This window comes from Poecilia formosa, unplaced genomic scaffold (assembly GCF_000485575.1).
Source record: "Poecilia formosa unplaced genomic scaffold, Poecilia_formosa-5.1.2 Scaffold4, whole genome shotgun sequence".
Lineage (NCBI taxonomy): Eukaryota > Metazoa > Chordata > Actinopteri > Cyprinodontiformes > Poeciliidae > Poecilia > Poecilia formosa.
This window is the reverse complement of record NW_006799943.1, coordinates 886,251-909,966: the sequence shown is the minus strand read 5'-3', so window position 1 is coordinate 909,966 and position 23,716 is coordinate 886,251. Positions and strand designations below refer to the sequence as shown.

The following is a 23,716-nucleotide window of genomic DNA, read 5'->3' as shown; positions in this document are numbered from 1 at the left end:
AATCAGGCGTGATCTGGTGGATTGGTCAGTCAGTCACTGCAGTGACTGGTTTTCAGAGCTTTACTGAGGCAGGTAGGATCAGCAAATAAGACGTCATGCAAGTATTGACCAATTGCTGATTTCCCAAAATTAAGGAAACTGGAGCCAATTTATCAACTGGCTGATTAATTGGTGCGTCTCAATTTATAACCCTTTAAATTTTTTCCTATTTTGTGAAGGTACAGTCACAGACTTCAGTGTGTTTTAGGGGGACCCTAACAGGAGCAATCAACACAAAACAAACACATGTAACACTTTCCTTCCACTTCACAAATCTGTGCTACATAGTGCAGGTCCATCATGTAATATCCCAATAAAACATCATTAAAGTTTGTGATTGTAATAAAAAAAAAAACTTTTGCAAGGCTCTACATACAGACAGCAGAGCAACAACAACTCAGTTGGATCTGACTTTCTGATCTTCAGTCTCCTCTGTCTGTGACACAGACAGTCATTCCTTTTCTCTCTCTCCTAATAATATCTGCAGAATGCAACCAGACCAAAGCCATGAAGGATCCAGCTCGCTCCGTTTTGGGGTCTGATGTGACCCAGGTGCTGGTGGACCCCAGCGGCCCCACTGTGATCCCACTCAACAAGGCTCAGAGCCAGGAGAGGCCCCTGTTCCTGGTCCATCCCATCGAAGGCTCCATCTCTGCGTTCAGGACGCTGGCCTCCAAGCTCAGCATGCCCTGCTTCGGCTTACAGTGCACCAAAGGTACACCGACATCATGCCTCGTTTACTGTGTGAATATGGAACTACGCCTGAACTGATTGGCTGTAAAGTGAAAATAATATGAAAACATGATCCTCTCACATTGTGAGCTCTCTTTCTTTACTATTCTGGGAGTTTATTTATTAATGCACAGCCATGTCAAGGAGCTACTGAGTCTTTTTAATTAAGTTAAGGGTCCAGTTTCTTCTGCAACATTTTTCTTTATTAGGCAAAGTTTTGGTGCCTGGATAACGTAGCCTGACTAAACCCACTGATCCCAGTCTGCTCCTGTTCTCCCAGCTGCTCCTCTGGACAGCATCCAGGCTCTGGCAGCGTACTATGTGAACTGCATCAGGCAGCTGCAGCCAGACGGGCCGTACCGGATCGGGGGATACTCCTTTGGTGCCTGTGTGGCCTTTGAAATGTGCTCCCAGCTGCAGACCCTCAACCACAGTGTGGAGCATCTGTTCCTGTTCGATGGCTCACATTCCTATGTGGCAGCTTACACACAGGTCAGAGGAAAGAACCAGTACACACACGCACACACACACACACACACACACACACACACACACACACACACACACACACACACATACTGATCTCTTCTGTAGTTGGATTTCAACTATAGAAGATAATTTCAGAAAATACTTGACAGAGAATGAGATGGAGATTATTTTACTATAGGTTTCCCCCCTAATTTAATTATTTCTATTTGTTAAAAATCAAAATAATATCAGACCTTTTTTAAGCTGTTGGTTAAAGCCCAGAGGATGATGTCATCGCTTTGTAAGTGTTTATATCTGTGTTAAATCCCTCCTTTCATTATTCATTAACAGATACAATGTTAGTAATAATTGTCTTTGATCAGAGACTTTTTCAAATTTGCTGCAACACAGACTGCTGCAGGAGATCTTTCCTGCCCACAACCATCTCCAGCTACAATAACTATTTGAAGAGTTTTGAATTAATATGAGCTAAAGCAACATTTAATATTCCTTTGGGCTCAATAAAGAATTTTTGAATTGATTTGAATTAATTCTACCTGAGCTGAAAAAGGAAATGTTTAGTCTAACATAATGCCAGACTGTGACAGTAGAACGTTCAGTGGCTGTGACCAGTGCTTTTAATCTGGGTTTCTCAGTGAATGATGTCATAATGTGTTTATTGCAGAGCTACAGAGCCAAGCTGACTCCAGGCAAAGAGTGTGAGGCTGAAACGGAGGCCATGTGTGCCTTCATCCAGCAGTTCACAGGCATGGAGTACAACAAGGTACTGGATCTTCTGACACACAGACGCTCACTAACACTATTGATTCATTGCCTATTAATCATTTTCTCATTATTTGTGAGAACCGTGAAATTAAGAAAAAATAAAACAATCAGAGGAAATCTGTAGTGCATGTAAACTCTGCCATCTTGTCAGCAGCAGTTTGAGGTGAAAGGTAGAATTGAATTTATTACTTGAGTGTGTTTTTGCAAAAAGATTGAGTTGCTCAGAATACACAACTTAAAATGCACATGGAGCAACAATCAGACTGTCTTCAGAAGTCTTCAGAACTACAATATGGTTGCATACTTGTGGCAACCATATTGCATATACTTAATATATTAAAGCCACAAGTTGCATACTTGTGGCTTTAATATATTAAGATATCAATATAAGCTACCTATGTAGCTAGCTGTCTATCTAGCAGCTAGATAGACAGCTAGTTGCTATAAATATAGTGCTATATAGCACTATATTTAGCTATATAGTGCTATATAGCACTATATAGCTAAATGGCTATATAGTGTTAAGAGAGGAAAAATTCTTGAACTTTAAAAACCTTTTGACTCGTTAAATCCTCTCTTATGCCCGGGTCCAGAAAAATGCTGTGCACAAAGACTGAGATCACGCAGAGATAATAGCGTCACAATTATCAGCATTTATTCAAGACAGATGCATACTATCACCAGAAAAGCACATCACATAACATCAGAAACCTTAGAGCACAAACAACACATGAACTTACCTGAGAGAGAAAAAGACAAAAGATGGAAACGACAAACAAAAAGCAAAGACGTCTTTGGAGAAGTTGCAAGCGCAAAATCTGATTTGTTACTTCTGTGTAGAAAGTTTTATCTTCTTTTCTTTAATTTATTCAAATAAGGCGTATCTTTGCTCATCCAACCAGGAGCTATCTCTGACCCTCTCTCAAGCCAGAAACTCCTGCCGTGTTTACGGCCTTTCACAGATGAGTGTGAAAAGCTGGAGCTTCCCCTGTATTGTTTTCCCACAGACAAAAGGCAGTTCAAACGATCCTAGCAAACCATCTGCTGTAACTACAAGTAAAATAAAGGTCAATAGGCCAGAATAAGTTACTGATTTAAAACCACAATTTAGGCCATTTGAATCTAGACATGTTAAGTTTTAAAACTTAGCTTATTTTAAATTTATTTTCTCAACAATAGCTAGAAAATAGCTTTGTAGCTGTTTAGCTAGCAGACTGTGACTGACTAAACTGGACATGTTTACAGCATAAAGACATTAATCAGGAGTCATATCAGCTGTTCTGTTTGTTCCTGTCTTACTGCAGCCTTTTGGACAAACTGAAGTTGATCAATGGCCTTTTTTTTTGCTAATACATCCAGATTTATCTATCGTTCTCCTGTATTGTGCTGCAGCTCTACAAACTTCCTGCATTTCAAATGTTGTCTTTGAACTCTGGCTTTTCTTTAAATTTAGGACTAATTCTAATTGTGAAAAAATTTTCAAGCATAGTTTTGGTGCCTGGATAACGTAGCGTGAAAAACACACTAAGAAAGAGAGAGAAAATGTATTGATGTTGAAATATTCTGTTAGTATTGTTCCTACAATACTAACACAGGCGCAGTGGCGCAAAAAGTGGGCATGCAGTGCATGCAACGCATAGGGGCGCTGCACCAGAGGGGGCGTCAAAACCCCATGTGGAGAGGGCAGTGCCCCGATGATGCCATCGCATACACTTCACCGCGCCCTTACGCTCCTTCACCTCGCGCACATGTAAATGTAAATGTAGCGAGTTTTACCTTTCACGTGTCTTCGTCTGGGGGGAGGGGTGTTAAAATATACAAATATACGATCGCTCATACGGATAGAGCGACCGTATGTTTTCTAAGCTCCTTCAACCTTACGTACCTTCCTTTTGGGCTGGGGGGAGAAGGGGGGCACTGATTTATGTTTTCGCATCCACCTGAATAATATGTAGTTGCGCCCCTGCACAGGCGTATAAAACTTCTCATGTAGTGTTTTTCAACCATCTTTTTTTTTTTGACTTGGTGTGAAATTAATATTTATTTTTGCTTGCATAGTGCATGAAAGTAACTCATTTTGCTATAACATTTAGAGGTAGTTCAGACCCAACAAATCAGTCTGAGCCGTTTTGTCCTCTGCTCTCTGGTTCCAAAGCTGCTGGAGCGCCTGCTCCCGCTGTCTGACCTGCCGGCACGCGTCAGGGTGGCGGTGGACCTGATCACCTCCAGCAACAAGAACATCAGTCGTGACCTTCTTGACTTTGCGGCTTCCACCTTCTACCACAAGCTAAAAGCTGCTGACGGATACATACCTGCGACGAAATACCATGGCAACGTTGCGTTATTACGCGCCAAAACCAGCAGTGAATATGAACAAAATCTGGGAGAGGACTACAAGCTAAATGAGGTAACTGATACATTCATGGTCATTATTATTGCCGAGAAATGTTCACATATTGATCTCTAATCTTATTTTTTGCAACAGGTTACCCATAATTAATGACCCTGCATGGATGACATGATTTTAAATCCCTTAGCAGACTCTAACATGTTCTCATCATGTGCATGTTATGAATGTTTGTAAGATTGTAGATTATGGTAGAATAAATATGGAAGTGTCTTTTCCACATTTTCTATAATTAAAATGTATCTTAAGCATCCATATTCTCCAGACATGGTAAAAAAAAACCTCAGGCTGTTATGACTGTACAAACGTTTCCTGACTATTGTCTTTACCCTCCACTTTCACTCACATCTGACCTATGAACCTAAAACAACCTAAAACCAGATCCAGCCCTAAACACCTCAAAAAACACCCTTCTGAAACAATCTAGAAAATATCGAAAACTAAATGTTTTTCCCCTTGTTATGAGTGAAAAAGAGTCTGCAATTTGGAACTAATATATTTTTTAAAAATCAGAATTGAAGAATTATTTACTTGAAACAAGCTTCTTTATATTGCTGAGAAGTTGCAGTGGATCATAAAGCCGGTCCTCCATACCCGACCCTGCATGTGGCTCCCAATGAATGGTTGATTCTCAGGCTCCTGCAGCATCTTGGTGGCTGCAGAGAAGCCAGGTTTGGTGAAACAGAGACGCATCCAAAACATGCAGAGGGGATGTGGTGGTGGGGGGGAGGGGGACTGGATGCCCGGCTTCAGGAGCCGCTGGACTGAGGTGTTTGCACCAGAAACTAGAGATTTGTGTTTTGGCAGAGTAACCTGAATCGTTCAAATGAAGCTTCGATTCTCTCTCTGCTGAATTGCTGACAGGATCTAAATCTCAGGTCTCTTTCTCAGGTCTGCGATGGGAAAGTGTCGGTTTACGTCATTGAAGGCGATCATCGCTCTCTCCTGGAAGCAGAGGGAGTGGACTCCATCAGCAGCATCATTCAGAACTCGTTGGCTGGACCACGAGTCACCCCAAAAGAAGGCTGACCCCCCTCCCGTCTTACCCCACCCCCTCTCCACTTTTAAACCACAAGCTGCACCTTAACACCACCTCCACTGGGTTCCCACAACATCCCACTTCTATCATTTTGATTTCAGGATCTGTAGGTTTAACTCTGTTTGATGAAGCGTTTCCAAAACTGAAGGTGTAGCAACTCTTAGTAGTGGGAAAAACAAGAGACGGTTTTTTCACTGCTGACATTTTACTACTGCATTTTGCTCAGTTACATGTTGCTGTGTTGCTATTCATCACCATTTAATGCACATTTGTTCCCCTGGAGACACTAAAACACTGAGAAACGTTTCCTTTTGTGTTTTCGTGGGGACGACTTCATCTGCAGCATCCCTCCACACACAAAAACATGGTTTATTTTTCCTGAAGGTACGCTTCTGTGCTCTTATTACTGTAATAATGAATACTCGATTATAATTTTGAGAGAGAAATGACCAAACTAATTTTGATGAGTAGAAGCTGATACAAGCTGATATTGAGATGTAGTGAGTTTATACAAAAGGTATGTTTTTTTTTTCTTTTTCTTTTTATTAACATTACGTTGATTCTCATGAAGTAGAAATGTGTTTTCTTATTTGAAGAACAAACGGAGTTCTGCTTGGAGCCTCATGGGACTGCAGTGAATCCTACCGAGCTGGATGAGTGTCTGTGTTAACCAAGCAGCTCCATGGTTCTCAAACCTTAAACATCTTTAGTTTTCATTAGTTCTGCTGGAGCGACGTGTGAGTTGGCTTCCACTGCTGTAATCTGATCTGTTTACCGACTTAAAGCATTTAGAACTTCCTGTACTGTAGCTGAATGTCTCCTTCTCTACACTGATGAAAACTTTAACTCAAGCGGTCTCACTTGGTGGAAACAGCGAGTTAGTAATGAAACACTGAATAATTCCGTGGTGTGGATGATAAACTGTTTACTGTTCAGTTCTGTTTCCTGACCTCTGAGACCTCAGAGGTCAATGAAGGGTCAGGTGACTGCAGTGAGTGAAGTAATGAAGCTTCTTTGTCTTAGAAATATTTCCAATGTTTAAAATAAAAGAACAATAACAGCCTCTGAGTGAGCATGATGTCTGTGTGCAAATCTTGTCCTGAATGAGTTCAACAAATGAAAACTCCATGCAGATATGATACAATAAGACAGAACATGAGTTCATTCACATAATCAGCTGCTCAAGCTGACTAACGGAAAGGTAGTAAACACTATAATATACTAGCTGGTACTGTACAAATGATCAGTGTAACTTATTTATCATTTGTGCCAGAGCAGCAGCCACATCTCAAAAACTTGACATATTGCATATGCAGTATGTTTTTCTTTATTGCATTGCACAGCAGCACCACAGGGCTCTGTACTCACCATTCCTCTTCTCTCTACACTTCAGACTTCCAGCACAAATCTGACTTATCTACAGAAAAACTGATGACTCTGCTGATGTCGGGTGAATCAGAGATGGACAAGAAGCCGAGTACAGAGAGCTGGTGGAGCAGTTTGTGTCATGGTGTGGGAACAATCATCTCATGTTGAATGTAAACAAAATAAAGGAGATGATTGTTGATTTCAGGAGGAACAGGATCAGATCAAACTCTATTTCCATCATGGGAGAAGAAGTGGAGGTTGTTGAGGAATATAGATGCTTCAATGTTCATCTGAACAACAGGCTGGACTTCATGAGACGGTCTTGGGTCTTCAGTCAGAGGCTTCGTCAGTGGAACTGTAGGAAACCAGTCTTTGCTGTAAAGCAACATGCTGAGGCTATTAAAAATCTGAATGCATCAATTTGCATTTCATCACATCCTAATCATCCGAAAATGAATATGAAGAGATTTGCAAAACGGCATTGTGCCTCTGATTAGACTATCTGGTATAATGATTCACAACGATTCGTTTTGGACGTTTCATTTCATTTCTGTTTTACAAATGTACAGTACAGATAGGAGAAGTAAAATACGACATGGTGAAATGGCATAGATCATTACTGCACTAGATAAAACACACACAGCGATGGAGAGAAATATTTCTTCCCTGTCAGGTTTGCTCTCTGCATTTTATGTTGGTTTCATTTAGAGTGGAGAAACGGACCATCATCCCAAAAATCAAAAAATCAAAGTTCCAGTTTGGACTGGTTTGGATCAAGTTACTCATTTCCCCCATGGTGACTCTTATGGTATCACTGTAATGTTTTAGCAGAAATATATGTGAGGATGGAATGAGTACAGAATGTGCAATAATGTCAGGATATGATTGTGATAAGAAAACCTGTAACCGGATCACTTCTGGATGTCCACAGTGGATCAAACTGCAAGCAAACTAAACCTTTTACTGATAAATCACTTTGACTTTAATCTCTTTAGTTTTAGGTTTAAAAGCTCTTGAACCAAATGCATCTTCACTTCCTAATGGAGCCTCCAACATCCCAGTGGGAGACCACCACTCTACCCAGACCTGTGATGCCTCTTCTAACAGTTAAGGATGAGTTAAGCAACAAAACGGCAGCATGTGAAGCATGTGAAGGTCGTTCCACCAGGCAGCAGCTAAAAGAATGAAGTGTCTGCAGAGAAGGCCCCCGCCAGCCTGAACTCATCCTTCATCAGCACGCAGAAGAGCCGTTGAGGCAGAGCCTTGGAGTACGGAGCGGGTCGGGGAACACACGTCCTCAGCAGGATCTCCCGGCCCGCAGGAGGAGGGAAGTCTGGGATCTTCCTGCTTTCAGCAGCCGGTTCCAGATCGTCGTCCACTGGGGCCAAAAGAGCCGCCTGAGGAACAGAGGACACGGTCTGCAGCTGGGAACGAGTGGAGGATCAAGGCTGTGATAGAAAACTATCGGTGTAAAAGAGAATTCATGTGTAGTTAGTGCTTAAGTCACGATATAAGTGTTTCATATCAGTTGATCTAGATAATTATTGATTATAGTTTTTTGTTTTAAATATCTGAAGTACTGTGAATCTGGTGGATAAAATTTTATTTATTTTTATTGAAGCAGTTATGAGGAACAGTGGAGAAAACTGAAACTGCTGCAAGTTGTTGCTAGGTAACCAAAGAGTGAGTTGATGCATCGCTAGCTGTGATTGGTTGAGCTGCAAAAGCCTTTCCTCTGCCTACATCTCCCAGAATGCTGTGGGGATCTGGATCAGAGTTCAGTGAATATTCTATGTATTGAATATTCTATCAGATGTATCATCTGCTAATATTACGATATATATTGTTACTAATTTATTGTAACTGGGCCACTTCATTAGTTTTGTTTTATTCGTTGGTTTTCATTTTCGTCTGTTTGCTGCAGCTGATTTTATGCTGGTCGATGTCTAATCATCAGCAAAAGAAATAAAAAGAAAATTACAATAAAAGAAAACGGTCTCAAAACAAAATTATTTTTTATCGCCAAATTACTGGGGCAATTTATCGTGCAGCTAAATGTGTTACAGTGACAGGCCTGGTTGTTGTTACATTAATGTGGCTGGCCTACTTGGATGCTGGATTTAGTTTGTATTTCATAAAGTCAACACTGCCAGATGTCTGGATCTGCTTCAGACCAGAACCAGATCCGTTCTGGGCAGCCAGCCTCTCTGTGGCTCCACTAACAAAACATGTGGAAAGGAATAAAATACTGGTCATGTTTATGGATACAAATACAGTTATACAGTCAATGGAAGTACTAACATGGTTAGAAAATGAGTGTGTGTTAGCAGCTGCTTACCCGCTGAGCGTTAATAAACAGTCTGTGGATGATTCTGCCGATGCGAGCCTGTCCAGCTCCAAGCACCACCACCTCAGGCTCCTCTAGCAGCAAGGTCACAAACCTTCAAAACACACACACACACACACACACTAAACACCCAGCAGGAGCTTCCTGTCCGGATCCATGACGACGGTTTGGAATGAGCTCAGCTTCAAACTCTGAGCTGAACTTACTTCTCTAGTTCGTCTGCAGCTTCACCGTTCTCCTCTTCCTCGTCGACAGCAAACTTGGCCTTGAGAGAGCGAGCTTCGGTGATGACCGTCTCCATGGTGACCAACTGGTTAATAAAATCCTGTGTGGAGAGAAAAGTGCTGTCATAACAGTAGCATAGAGAAGTCAACAGGACACACATTATTCTCTAGTTCATTAACAAGTTACAGCAGTTCTGAGGTCTGGACTTTGACTGGGCCATTGCAACACCTTGTGTCTCAGTTTATTCTACCAGTTTATTGATGTTTTTCTGCAGTTTGGAATCACTGAGATTAACATGCAGTGATTTGTTTCTTTAAATAACACACTATCAAGTCACGTTTATTCTAAATCAGATTATATTTAAGATTATTATCATGTTCTACAGTCATTATCAGTCATTATCAGGGCTCAACACAAATGTGTTCCAGAATCCAACATAATCCATTAAAGCAATTCTAGCCAATAAACTAAAAGAAAATGCTAAATTTCTGATTGAATGGATGAAGAATGGCTTTTATTTTGATAAGCAGGAAGTGTGCCTGTAGCGACGCAGCGAGCTAGGTTCTTATTTTGCTCTTAAACAACCTGAAGTTCAGACATCAACTCTGCAGCTCTCACACAAAGTCTGTTATAAACCATCAACGTTCTGATGAAAATATCCGTTATTAATCTTATTTAATATTTTAATTTTCTGAGACGCTGAATCTGGGATTTTCATTATCTGTACACCATAAACATCAACATTACAATAAATAAAGGCTTGAAATATTTCACTCCATGTGTTACAAATCAATATCGTACAGGAGTTTCAAAAAAATGTCAAACTTTGTTTTGCAATATTCTAATTTGTTTTAGTTGTACCTGGATAAAAATGATGATTAAAAATTGCTTTCCTTTTTATTTGCTCTTTTACTGAAGTCCAGAACAGGAAGTACTGACCTCCAGCTTCTTGTAGTCGTAGTTAGCCGAGTGCAGCAGTTTGTTGGCTTGACTTGCAGCTTGCTGAATGCTTTTCTCAACTGATGGAATGTTTTCTACTGACTCTGTTGGAGAAATATACATAAAAAAGTTAGAATAAGGGCTATTAAAGGGCCTAAATTTAATAAAACACTTCAACTCGTGCAGCACACTGAAGTCGTTGCTGATCTCACTTCCTGAGTAGCATCGGCTCTACTTGTGATTTTTGATTTTTTTTTTTGCGTGTTTATGATGAAACTCTTTTGTGAAAGAGGCTGGTAAATGTAGATGTTGAGAAAACAGACATGAAGCCATCAAACAGGACTCACCTTCCTGCTTCAGTTTCATAATAGCAGCATGAAGCAGGCAGGGCAGCAGGTGATGGGCCAGGTCTCCGGGCTTCATCATCGCCAAATAATGCAACACCTAAAAAGAAAAGAAGACATATTCCTGTGATGAATTTTGTTATTACATCTGAAACTGAAATTTTGATTTTTGTGGTCTTGTTAAAGTCTTAAACCACTTAGAGAGTTATTTGGTGATTGAACTGAGGTGATGTTTCACTGGACTGAACAGCTTGATGTGGCAATGGAACCATCATCCCAGTTTTTAGCAGCTTAAATATTTTCATAATATTTTGCAGCTCAATTGTATGTGATCACTTATAAATCATGCGTTCTGTTTCCAGCTGATTGGGACCTTTTCTGCCTCCTTGGTGTCATCAAACAGCCTCTTCTGGCGCCGTGCCGGGATCACCCTGGCCGTGTCCCACGCCTCCACCCACATGTTGCCGGGGATTTTCATTCTTGCACTAAGTTCTCCTCTGATGACAGTGGATCCCTTCTCGTCGACCACTTCTTCTTCTACATAATCCCTCGGAGAGTACCAGCGGACAAAGTCCTCCAAAACGCAGCCAGGGTTGGCTGCCTGGAAAGAAAAGGAGAAGGTCATCAGAAGTAAAAAAATAAAATAAAAGATTGCTCCTGCTAATTCTCAGATTATTTTTTTAAACCCTGAAAGAACAGTGGGTAAATAGATAAGTACAAATTTAAAACACTGTGTCCTGATACTGCTGATATGAAGGTTCATGTCTGTCCAATCAGAAAGAAACTGAACAAGCTGAACCTTCCTGAGAGGAGAAACCTTTACTGTCTGAGATAAACATGAAGGCCAGACTGAAGGTCACCAAAGCAAACTTCTGGAATCGAGACAGAAGAGTCTTAGGCTATGTTCACACAACAGGTCTTAAAGGTGCAGTATTTTACTTTTATTAAAAAAATATATGTTTTTTACATACATATTCCCCCAGAAAACCTGATAATCCTGGTGGTAGGGGGCACTATCACCAGGTTTTAACATTTTAAAATTTTTTAAAAGTTACAAAAATGTGGAGGTGCATGTTAGGCATCATCATTTGGACATAACAGCTTGTCAGATGTGCACTCCCCCCCACCCACCCCAGTAGCTTGATCTGTCTTTACTGTCACTGGTGTATAAAAAACACAATTTCTAATAAACAAATGACCACCTGCCCGTTGGCCTGACACTGTTATTTACAAATTCATGATGCCAGCTTTGAACCTAAAAATGTTTAAGTCATAAACAAGGTGGGCCGCTGGTGGACTGCTCTAGCGCCCCCTACCACCAGCGTTAGTAGGTTTTCTGGGGGAAACCCTGAATACTGGTCGCATTACTGCCAAACAAAAATTAGAAATGTAAATGTAATCATCTGTCCAGAACAGAGGACATGTTTGGCATAAACCAAACACAGCAGTCCAAAGAAACTGTGTGTGCGCACATGCATGTGTGTGTGTGCTCTCCTCACCTTAAAGGACTCCATGTCAGAGAGCAGACATGCGCTCTGCATGCGAGCGCGGAGGTGAGTCCCCTCAGCCGACGTGCCGAGCTTAGCCAGGACTTCTGACTGCTCCTCCAGCTGGTCCTCTGTCATGGGGGCTGGCTCCTGAAAACCACCATCACACATTCTAGCTATCACTCCAGAGGAGAAAGCAGAAGACCGGCAGAGGGAGGGCGTTACCTGGGTAACGGGGACATAGAGCAGCTCTGCAGAGTGCAGCAGGGTCATGTTGTTGTAGGGGTGCAGCCTGCCGTCTGCCTTCAGCTTGCTGCTGTCCTTTCCTGCCTCGCTGTGGGAAGATTCCATCTCCCCCTGGTCACTCAGGCATTCAAAGAACTCGTCCTCACTGTCGCTCCAGGAGTCCCAGGATTTACCTTGTGGTGTTTCTCTGGTTGTTGACGCAGAAGCTCTTCCACCAGATACTTTGCGCTCTCTCTCTCTGTTTCCCTCTTGCACCTTGCGAGCTTCATCTCTCGCCCTCTTCCTCTCTATGCAGCAGTTCAGCATCTACCCACAGGAAAACAGCAAGTGTTTTCAGATTCACTGCAACACAGACAGCTACAGGAGATCCTGGCCACAGCTAGAACCATAATGACTAACAAACCCTGGACAGTGAGAGTTACATGATCATCTACTATCACTAAGAGTGACTTCCCTTCTGGGTCCCTGGATATTGCTCACTTTTAAATTGTACAATTGTGCTATTTGCACGAATATTGCCAAAGTTATAACATTTGAATATGTTGTGTATTCTGAACGGGAATTTTAATTTTTTGTTATTGTTTTTTAATGTTCCTTTCAGACTAAATGCATCAATTCTATCGCTTCTGCATCGTCTGCCATTGGTTCCAATTAAAAATTCATTTTTTAATAAGCTGCTATTGCAATTTAATGTGTTTAAATTATTTTTATTTCCCTTGTTTTTAAACCCATTGAAATGCTCATATTGTATTATTTTCTAATCAGTGCAGATATTAGTGCTGAAAAGTAGGGGTTCAGTTCTGGTCGATCGCTGACCACCAATCTTTAAAAAGCCTGACCTGCTGATTCAGAGTTTTGGCCGATATTGATGTTTTTGTCCTAAATGTTGATAAATATAGCAACATATCACTGAGTCGGCAACAGTGGAGTGACTATTGTTAACTACAAACATGCAGACTTGACCTGGTGGGTCTGTTGGTCAGACTCTGTCATAGCAGAAGACAAGATGGGCTTCACATGTACATATGGGATCATCACCAATCTCCCAAAATGAAGGAAATCAGGGCCAATTTCTCGGTGCACCCAAGGTTAAAATCTATCAATGTGCATATACAGTGTGGGAAAAAACAAACAAACCAATGACTTTTTGATAGATTTGCTCTAATTTGATTAAATATGAATAAAATAAGAGTCACTGTCAATTTCTGACACACACAGGTTTGAATTCAAACTTTTTCCCCTAACACTGCAATGTGTTTGTGTTGTGGGTGAAAAAATGATGGGAAAAATGTTGGCCCAAGTCTCTGACAATTAAAATAATAATGGATTTTTTTTAATGGAAATGTTTCCAATGACTTTTTCAGAAAAGGGAAATGTCATTTTTTAAAATAATTATATTTAATGGTACAGATTTCTTCATATCTTTGTTTTGAGTGTCTAGGAATAATTGATGTCAGATTGGTTGTAATAATTACCTGAAACTTTTGATGCAGAAGACAACAGCGGAGATCTGGAGATCCGCCTGTTAACCTGCAAATAAAACAATGGTGAAAGCACAAATTTAGATTTCCATAGGTATAATCTGAGTTACTTCAGCTGCTCTGGGTTGTGAAAAATCATTAACCTCATTGGCATGTTTACAATCATAACTGTCAAAAAATAAAATTAATTTAAGAGCATAATTGACCCAAATGCTCAACTTTCAATGACCAAACATAATAAAAAATAAATCACTGTTTCAAGAAGAAACAGTTTATACCCATCAAAAAATTTATTGATGGGTATAAGAGTATGAAGGGGGGAGAATAGAAAAGCACACCACACTTTTCGATTGTATAATTCTAAAAAAAAAAAAACTTTTTTCTTTTTTTTCACAAACTGTTCAACTCAGGTAGTAAAACAAAATCCAAGAGGTATGAATATTTTTGCTTGGCAGATTTACTTATTTTACAATTGACATGTTTTCACACACAGTTGAAGAGAGCTAATTGAACATAATACAAGAAATGTGTGGCTGTCATGCTGACGTGATGCAAATCATCTAAAATCTCCAGTGACTGGTTTGGAGCTGTGCAGGTGAAGTGTGTGTTCAGCCACCCGTAGACGAGGTAGTTGTTTTCCCAGCGGTAGCGCAGCTCCAGGACAAACTCCTGCCAGAGGTGTGCGACAGCCGCCAGGCCACCGTAGCTGTAGTTGACCATGCAGAGACACAACGCCAGGCGGTAGGTCAGACTGTTACAGGGCGCCGACTTCAGCTGGAGGTACAGGTTCTGAAGAGAGGCAGGAAACAGGAAATGACCTGCTTATTTAAAGGGACAGCTTCCTCGCGAATGAAACATTTACAGAGGCTTCTAATAGACTAAACTTGACTGGAGTGTTTGATAACTTGCCTCAAGCTGAAATGACTATTTTTATAAAGTGGCCTGAGACGATAATTGTTGTGAATTACCGCTATAGAAATAAAGTGAATTGAATGGAACTGATGATTTTGGGGCTGTATCTTCTGCTTAGAACAGCAGAACTGATGACTTAACATCCACATGTTAAATTTGTTCGAGAAACTCAGTTTTCTCATAACTGTATTTATGTGGAGCCTCGTTCTTTCTGATCAAACTCCACTGCTAAGGAGAAGACGATGCTGGTTCAGAACGTGTTGAGGGCCAAACATACATCATCTGGGCTCTTCTCTTGCTCAGACGGCCTGCAGGAGTTTGCTTGTGTAGTTTTCTCTTTGTCTGATGACTTTTCCACCGCAGCATCAGGGAAGAGGTACTGAGAGGAAAAACAACATAATCCAGACAGAAACATGAATGTTAGAGTGAAAATAAACATTTTATCAGGCAGGAAAATGGTGACCTTGGACTACGAAATGCTGTAACATGTATGTGATGAAGGCCAGGCTGTGTATAAAGGATCAACTCTGTGGGTATTCCCCACATTGTAATCTTCCAATGAAATTCAAAGCTATGCTGAATAAAACCCTGTGGCAGTCTAGACTTCTGAAGGCTATCTGTCTGATCTGTTCAGGTGTTGTGGACAACGACCTGTAGATTTGTCTCTGTCCTCACATTGATTCATGTTCCATGTACCACAGAACGAGCTTGTAAGAGTAAAGCGCACCAGGAGGATCGAGTTGAGCATGTCGACATGAAGCGGTGACTCGTCGATGTGCCGGTGGCGGCGGATGCGCCTCCGGGCGCTGTGGACCATACTGGACACGGACAATTTGCTTAAAGGGACCGGCGCTGCTGGCTCCGTTAGCTTAGACAGGGCAGAGCTGATGTCGCTGTTTTCTGCAGGGAAAGATTACAGCTTACATGTGTTGAAGGGGCAGGATTATGTGTTCTTGACACATTGTGCCATTTTGCAGCATAATCAACCACATTCACTTCAGTTGTTAGAAAAATGTTGTACGAAGTCACATTTATTTTAAGTCATATTTGAAACATACATTATATCTTAACAAACATACAAACATACATATCTTAAAATAAATTTGACTTTGTAATTTAATGCCTTAAAATTGGGTCTCTGTCTCTTTAAAAACTCCTGGTGCTTCTGAACCTCTGCCTTCAGGAAGTCATCACAACACGGCTCCTCTATTAACCCTTTAACAACGTTTTTAGTAGCTCCTATAATGAGCTCAGCTGATGCTCAGGTGTTTGCTAACTGCTGCTGGCTAGTCTGAAGGAGCTGAGAGGGGCAGACACAGAAGAAGGGGTGCTTTGTGATGCTTCAGGTTAAACAGATGAATCCTGAAACCACAAAAGGCTCGACTATTTTAAAGCAGCTCAGTTGAAAGCTCTGTAGCTGTGCAGTAAAGATTGGATTAACACACTATAAACGTGGAGTCTTTAAAGTACAGTTTGTGATCTTTAGTTCATGTATTTGGTTTGTAAAATCTCTAAAAGGTTGTAGTCTTACGAAGTGGTTTTGCATTTACCTTGACCAGTTACAGACGTTAATGATTGGGTAAAATTTAAAACCCCAACAGGAAGTAATCGTACCTCAGTAGCGGTGAGTCCAGACCTTCTGGATAACGTGAAGCATAGAACTAGAAACTGGTTTTTACAAGAGTAGAAGAAGCAAACTGACCCTGGCCTTCTTCTTCAGCGTTGACTCTACCCAGGATCTCCTCTGCAGACTCCTTCTGACAGCAGAGCTTAAAGAACTCTGTGATAAAGTCTCCTACAAGGAAATGAAAGTCAAACAGAACATTTAGATGACATTTTTTGTAGTTCAAACGTATTCTGCTGGAACATATGGGGCCTGTTCCTACAACAAAGTTTAAAAACACCTGAAATAGTAGAGGTGTGAGTGGAAACAAGTGAGCCACCTACCCAGTAAGCACTGAAGGTTGTCAGCAGTCCGAACTCGAATGGACCAATGAGGAGCTTGGAGAGGGTCAAGGTCACTGTTGGATAGCAGGAGATGGGGTTGAACACATCTCACATGCTGGGCTATCAGTTAAATCCCTCCCAACAATCTACTGCTACTCAAACTTTTATGCAGTTTTTAGAACATTCTAGATATTTGAACAGAATGTAATTAACACCAACTTTAATGATACACTAAATTATGATAATGTTTCAAGATAATCAGTTCTCCAAGTGACAGACAGCTGTTGTGCCATACAGGTTTGGGGAACTGTTAGAACTTAAAACACTCACCTGTACACATCGTTATCTACAACGATGCCCTCTGTGAGGTGAGGCCAGGTGGTTGCAAGATGAAGTTCACTTCAAAACAAAACGGGAAGAAAAAAAGTATTCATTTAAACTGGCTTTTTTTTCTTTTTACACATGAACAACATCATGTCAAAAATCCAGATAGAATCTCATGCATGTGCAAAGGGAGACAGAGATGGCATAGAATGGTCATGTACTAAAGAATGACTTACAACCGCTAAGCGTAAAGAAACACATAATATGGGCCTGGATACCATATTTGGGTCATTGATTTATTTGAATAATTTTAAAAATGTCACAATTTCAGTGACTTAAAAAAAAAGAAAATAAAGGCTTAAGTTTCTGGGAGATTCTCTTAAAGCCACACAAACTGGAGGCATCCATCTGGGAACGGAATCTTTTAAAAAGTACTTCTGAAGGTTCTAAGATGTTTTTCATTTGACAAGATGTGACTATTTCTTGTTAGTCATTGACGCATTTCATTTAATTATTCCTAAACATACATCCAAACTGTTTCTGGAGTGGGAAAAGCAGGGAACAATAAGCTTCTGGAATGCTCTTCCCAAAGATGAGGCTTCAAAAACAAACAGCACTTTAATAAAAAAAAACAAAAAAACATTTTTATTGCTAAACTAATGAATAACTTGACATGCGAGCTCAAAAACTGTCTATTTCTTTTAAATCTGTTATTCATGTTGTTTAACCATCAGACTGGAGCAAAACATTGTTCTATCCATTCATGTTTCCAGAGTTTCAGGAACTCCTGATCATTCATAGATCTTCTTTAGAAATGTGAACGCTGACATTAACATTGGGGATGTCTGTTCTGCTGCTACATGTTTAGCATTGAGATCATATTTTAGGCTTGAAAAGCTTCAATGATAGGCTAATTCCTTTTAGCACAACTTGAACACAACAATAGTGTTTTGCAGCGTCCAATCAAATCGCTTTAGAAGCAGAAATGAACCCCCAAGAAGCGCCTTTGTCGTCCACTGCTGCTGCCTGTGGTTGTTGCTTGTGTGTCAGATTTATGAGTATACCAGAAACAAAATACAAAGGTTCCAGATGTTCATATGGAAAAATAAAAATACAATTAAATGCATTAAAGCAAATTTTAACACGTTAAAATTCTGTATAATTAATTTCTTGAAATTAATTTCTCATTATAGACACGGTCCTAGTAAAATTGTAATCAGAACAATACATATGGTACTGTACTAAGAATATTCTGTATATATTAATCATTATTTTGTCTTAAATATTATTTAATACTCTCACCAAAAAAAAATGCTAATACCTGATTGGTTCCTCGCAGGCTCCAAAGGGAAGATTTCCAAACTCCACTCCTCCTACTTCACCACCGAGCAGCGTATCAAAGTCTGACAGGAACAGAACCCAGCCAGCCAAAAACAGAACAAACAACACCTTTACTGGACAATGGCTCATCAGCTGGGACACACTCTGAATCATGTGGGAGACAACCTCTGTGTTTTATATGTAATACAGCCAAAAAACAAAGACATAGAGTTATACAGTCCAGATTTAATGGGACACAGTGAGCTCTTGGTGTGAATACCTGGTGGCTGCTGCGGCCATGAAGACTGCTGCCAGTCCTGCAGAATGTAGGTGTAGCGAATAGCGATGTTGACTGGAGGCAGAGGGAGCAGATTACAGCCCTGAACCAAGACAGGAAGAGAAAAACTGAAAACCTGAACTTAACCTGGAATGGCTTTCTGTCTGTACACCAATCTGGTGAAGGTTTACTGTAACACCGGCAGGTCTATTAGAGTGGGGGGAGGGAGATTTCTACTAAAATGCCCAAAACATCTAACTGCTAGCCTTTTGATGTGGAGGAATCAAAAGACATTGTAGCTGAGTAACTATCACTATTAAGTTTGACAATTGTGACAACAACATAATTCCACAGCCTGATGTTCCTGTAGTTTATGGTCATATGATCTGTGATCATTTCCATTTTGGGTGGAAACCTTTCTAACTTGCACATGACTTTCTTTTCTTTTTTCTGTTTTGAGTTGATGTCTGCCTCGGCTGATTGGAGTTGAATTACACAGAACACTGGAGCTCATCCTCAAAAGAAAAGAAGAGCTCGGAGAAACAACAGAACTCAGCTGAAAATGGAACAAATGTTGCAGTTTTGGTCTCCAATCGAACCGACTCTACCTGACTATCAGGTGTGAAACTCTACCACCTTATCATAAGATACCAAAAGTTCTTAAAAACATTTATGTTGGACAATTAGACTGCGCTCTTCCACCGACACACTGCTTTCCAATGAAAGTCCAGTTTGATGGTTTACCATACAGAACAAAGGAAAAGCAGGACCTCTAAAGTAGACAGCAGCACTACTAGGCTGTGCTGACAGAAGATGACTGAAGCTGTTGAACTAAAAAGAAAAGAAAACTGCAGTGAAAAAAACTGTCAGTAATGTGGAATGATGGTGCCAGTGTGTGTATATTGTTTTCAGATAGTTTTTCTGCGATGTGTTTTGCTCCTCAGTACTCACTATTTTAGACTTAAAGATGTCCAGGAGGCCTGACAGGTGGTTGTACTGACTCGGCACCTTACGCAGATGGACGATCTCGAAGTCGGTGCGCACGCCGGGCCCTTGGCACTCGCCAGCGTATATCCGCCTCCACTTCTGCTGGATCTGCACAAACATGGGGACCTGACTGGACACACATGATGAAACAGAATGGTTTCAAGACACACTGCTTTGTACTGCTACAGAACCAGCTCAGTATTCATGTCATACAGATTATGCTTCACTGCCCTGTGCAGAAGTAGCTGATGTTTTTAGTAGCTACTTTTGAATAATCTTCACATGCTGACACATCTCTTTTATTTTAGAACTCTTCCCCACATTGATGGACAGAAACAATTGCTTCTGTCCATTGTTTTACCACAGATCTACAAGCTTTGGAGCAGCAACATGTCTACACCGCTGCTGTTATGGAGGCTTCTGCCAATCATCACTTGATCAAGTATCTTATGAGCAGAATCGGACTATTATACTGATTATACACATCAAACAAAGTAAAGGCAATAAACACCACAAAAAGGGATATAAACATGTAAGGAGCGTAATAAAACTTTCCTATTTTAATCTTGTGGAAGCATCAGTGGCATAATGTTCGGTTTTGGCTCCCTCTTTGTTTAGTGCCTCATTAAGAATCAGCTTTTGTACAGTTTAAATCTCTTTAGAACTTGGTACAGATCGCATTCCTTTCATTATGTCCTGATAAATAAAACCTGAGACTGTCAGGATGGACCATCTACCATGTCTGCTCTCATTATTACTCCTGTGACTGGCAGTGTAAAGCAGCTCCTCATTGGGGGCTAATGAAGCCTAACTCAACGTCTACCTGCTATTCGAAAAGCAGAAGAAAAAACATTTTGACATTCAACTTGTATGTATATTGATTTCAACTTGACTGGAGGAAAGAATGAGAAGACAATCTCCAATATGTCCAGGATGAGCTGACAGAGGGACTCACCAGCCGCTGTTGGACAGAGACATGGAGACGGAGCTGAGCAGCAGGTTGCATTTGGACTCGCTGATGATGGCTTCACAGTTCGCCCCAGGGCTGATGACCACAAACTCCCGCAGGCCATACCTGCCAACATAACAAGAAACAGAATGTTCACAGGAAAACTGTAGAAATGATTTAAAGAATGAACAGCTGGTCAGATTTAAATAAGTAACCATTTCATGTATTAAAACTGCTCCAATGGGACGGATGTTCTGTCATTAACCAACCAGCTTCCACCTAGCTAATCATTTTTCAGTTTAGAAACTTTGAACAGCCTGGTTAACAGTGTTTTTTGCTGGATTAAAGAAACCTATTATGCTGTGCTTCCACTGGATGTGTTACTGGTGCTACTGGAATGCGTGTGGAATATTGTCATATTTCTATATGGATTAAATGATCATTCATTTCTCTAAATAACATGCAGAATGGAACACAGTAAACGCACCATCTGACCAGGCAGTGGGCTCGTGGAGGGAAGTCGTTGTGCATACACAGAAGATCTTGCATCGCCAAAGGTAAGGTATCTGAACAGAGGAGAGGAAAATATGAGACAACGCTCATTAACACACAAAGGAATATAACTACTAATCTTCTGAAATAGTCCACGAAAGAAATTATTTTCTCATTTGATTAACTTTCAATTACTTTGCTTAAAGTGGAAGACACATCCTAAGATGAAAAAACTGACCTGAGACAAGTGAAGGAAACAATTCAACTGAAATTAGATGGTAAAAATTGTTACTGAAGCAAAATAAAATATCCATCTCTGGATCCAAATTTGTTTAAATGGTTTTAGAATCTTTTTGCTGAATTTGCTGAAATATCAAAAATGATTTAATAATGTATATGTTTTTGGTTTTTGGGGGAGATTTTGTTGGTTTTGGTTTCATGTTTCACAAAAACTCTTAGGCTTTTGTGTTAGTTCAATTTCAACCTGTGGATCTCCATAACTTTGTGTTTATTTTGGCAGAGATGGTTTTAGATCAGTTGAAGTTAGAAACACAAACAAGGTCAGGCGAAGGTTTATAGTGAAAATGCATTCAGTTTTCAGCCATATTGGAAAATGTCCGTACCCTCTTCACTCTTCCCATTCTCCTTTTTACAATCTTCTTTCAGAAAGTGATGGGTGATGTAGAACTTAAAGTCAGCAAAGTGAATATCTAGTGACTGCTCTTCCCAGCTGCCATTGATGTATGCACCCTGTGAACACATGGCATCAAATAGTTTATTCATAATCCATGATTAACTGTCATCATTCACAACCCCATACGAATGGATTGAAGCTGGTCACCTTTTCTGGAGATGTTTTTTCCACATAGTTTTCAGTCAGCTTCCACTCATTCAGCACTTCCTCAACTCTGGACACAAACCTTGAAACAAAAAACAGAGTTTTGCTTCGAGACAGGAATGAGTCACAAAGTCTAGCTGTGCCATGTGTCCATCCTCAATTCTCCAACACAGAAAGTCCAAAAGCTTACTCTGACATTGAATAGTTCTAATTAAGTTCATTAAATACAACTGGCTTTAAAAGCAATAAGTACAACAAATACATAAACAGTTTGAAACTGTCAAACAAAATATTCTCCAGCTGGTAGGTTAAGTGGTGGTTCAATTAGAAGCAATTGTAAGCAAACCAGGAGGGTCAGTGTAATTAAATATAAACAAAATCTCCAAGGAGCAAGACTTTAAATTAACCAAAAAAACAAAAAGTAAAAGAAAAATAGAAACATAATTTCTATCCAAACAGGAGAAAACAGTTCCAGTGGGTTAAAAAGAAGCAACCATGGACTGGAGCGAAGTCCAGTCCATGGAAGCAACCATGGACTGGAGCGAAGTAAGATCTGGGGATGAGACCTGAATCGGGATTGGCTGGAACAATCCTAAAAAAATATGTAAAGATGACTACATGAAATAAACAAGTACTTTCCACAGGTTGCATGTCAGGAAGAGCAGCAGACCGAAATGCACAGAACTCTCTTTCCATCTGTCTGGACTTTTTTTTTTTGGTGAGGATGATGTTTTCTCAAGCTGACAATGCATCTTTCCACTGAGCAAATATTGTTAAATCTTCTCTTCAAGACAGGAAGATCAGATCAATGCCAGCAACGAGTTCTAACATCAATCCAATTGAAAATGTAGGGGAAAAAACGTAAAAGAAAAAGGCACCTAGCAAGACTACGTTCTGCTAAGTTGACCTGTCAACTGCCAAGAAACAGCAGCTGACAGGGCGTTGATATTTGAATAAATGTTCAAATGTCAATGTTATTTTGTGACATACACTTTACCTTCACAAACCTAGACTTTTGGAGTCATTGTGGCATTTATTAATGTCTCATTGCAGGTATTTTATTTCTTCCACCCCCTGTGAAGAAACGACAACTCTGCATTTTTTTCTAAGGAACAGCTGCTTCAACCAGGACAAGCACTTTATAATTTTATGGTAGATATTTTTAGACATACATGTTCAAACATTATCGCTTGAATGTGTATAAGCCTAATGATGACAACACAAAGACAAAATGGGCCAACCAATAACTAAATATCCATACTGTAGGTCCTCCATTAGGCTTTGAAACAGGAGCTAAGGTTTGCTTTTGCTTACCGCTCCCATTCGGACGCGGTGGTAAAGTCTGTTATCTCAAAAACCTCCGACTCGGGCTGCAGGACAGAAGGGAGACATGTTCAACATATGTTCTGTTTTAACTCCAAAAACCTAAGCAAATAAACTTACATCGTTGTCAGCAGCCATGTTGAAATGCAGTTTTGTTATTCCGTTTTTTTCTTCTCGTCAGTCTTTGGCATCTAAACCTTGCGTCAGTGTAATGATGCCCCCTTGTGGGAGCAGATGAGAGCAAAACGAAAAAATATCGGCATTTAAAAATATAATTATAGGTGGAAAATATTCACACGGAACCTGAAATAAATGTACTGAAAACGTTGTTTTGAACGTGAAAGAAAAATCGGTTGTAAAAGAAAAGAATAATTAAAATAACAAAATTTTCACTCTGATTTGTTTATTAATCCTAATAATTGAGATTAAAATATATTTC

At 40.2% G+C, this 23,716-nt stretch overlaps 2 protein-coding genes across 3 annotated transcripts in view; one reads left to right on the top strand and one right to left on the bottom strand.

Annotated features, from left to right (window-relative positions):
- fasn (fatty acid synthase) overlaps window positions 1–6,549 on the top strand; it is a 40,631-nt gene extending 34,082 nt beyond the window's left edge. For both annotated transcript variants that reach the window (XM_016674749.1, XM_007558696.2), the window contains exons 38-42: window positions 527–754; window positions 1,052–1,263; window positions 1,925–2,023; window positions 4,181–4,432; window positions 5,324–6,549. In XM_016674749.1, the coding sequence (XP_016530235.1) occupies window positions 527–754; window positions 1,052–1,263; window positions 1,925–2,023; window positions 4,181–4,432; window positions 5,324–5,461 (929 nt within the window). In that variant the 3' untranslated portion in view covers window positions 5,462–6,549. The remainder of the gene's footprint in view (window positions 1–526; window positions 755–1,051; window positions 1,264–1,924; window positions 2,024–4,180; window positions 4,433–5,323) is intronic.
- Window positions 6,550–7,363: 814 nt separating this feature from the next.
- On the bottom strand, window positions 7,364–23,494 carry rab3gap1 (RAB3 GTPase activating protein subunit 1). The gene is made up of 24 exons (XM_007558683.2): window positions 23,398–23,494; window positions 23,269–23,324; window positions 21,958–22,036; window positions 21,740–21,866; window positions 21,112–21,190; window positions 20,631–20,750; window positions 19,640–19,805; window positions 18,692–18,791; window positions 18,413–18,494; window positions 17,098–17,166; window positions 16,768–16,841; window positions 16,523–16,615; window positions 15,548–15,720; window positions 15,098–15,199; window positions 14,525–14,697; window positions 13,903–13,957; window positions 12,407–12,733; window positions 12,194–12,331; window positions 11,068–11,295; window positions 10,698–10,794; window positions 10,351–10,454; window positions 9,393–9,511; window positions 9,178–9,280; window positions 7,364–8,236 (listed from the first exon to the last, which is right to left on the bottom strand). The coding sequence occupies exons 1-24, from the start codon at window positions 23,413–23,415 to the stop codon at window positions 8,015–8,017; spliced, it is 2,904 nt and encodes a 967-aa protein (XP_007558745.1). The 5' UTR covers window positions 23,416–23,494; the 3' UTR covers window positions 7,364–8,014.
- Window positions 23,495–23,716: the final 222 nt, after the last annotated feature.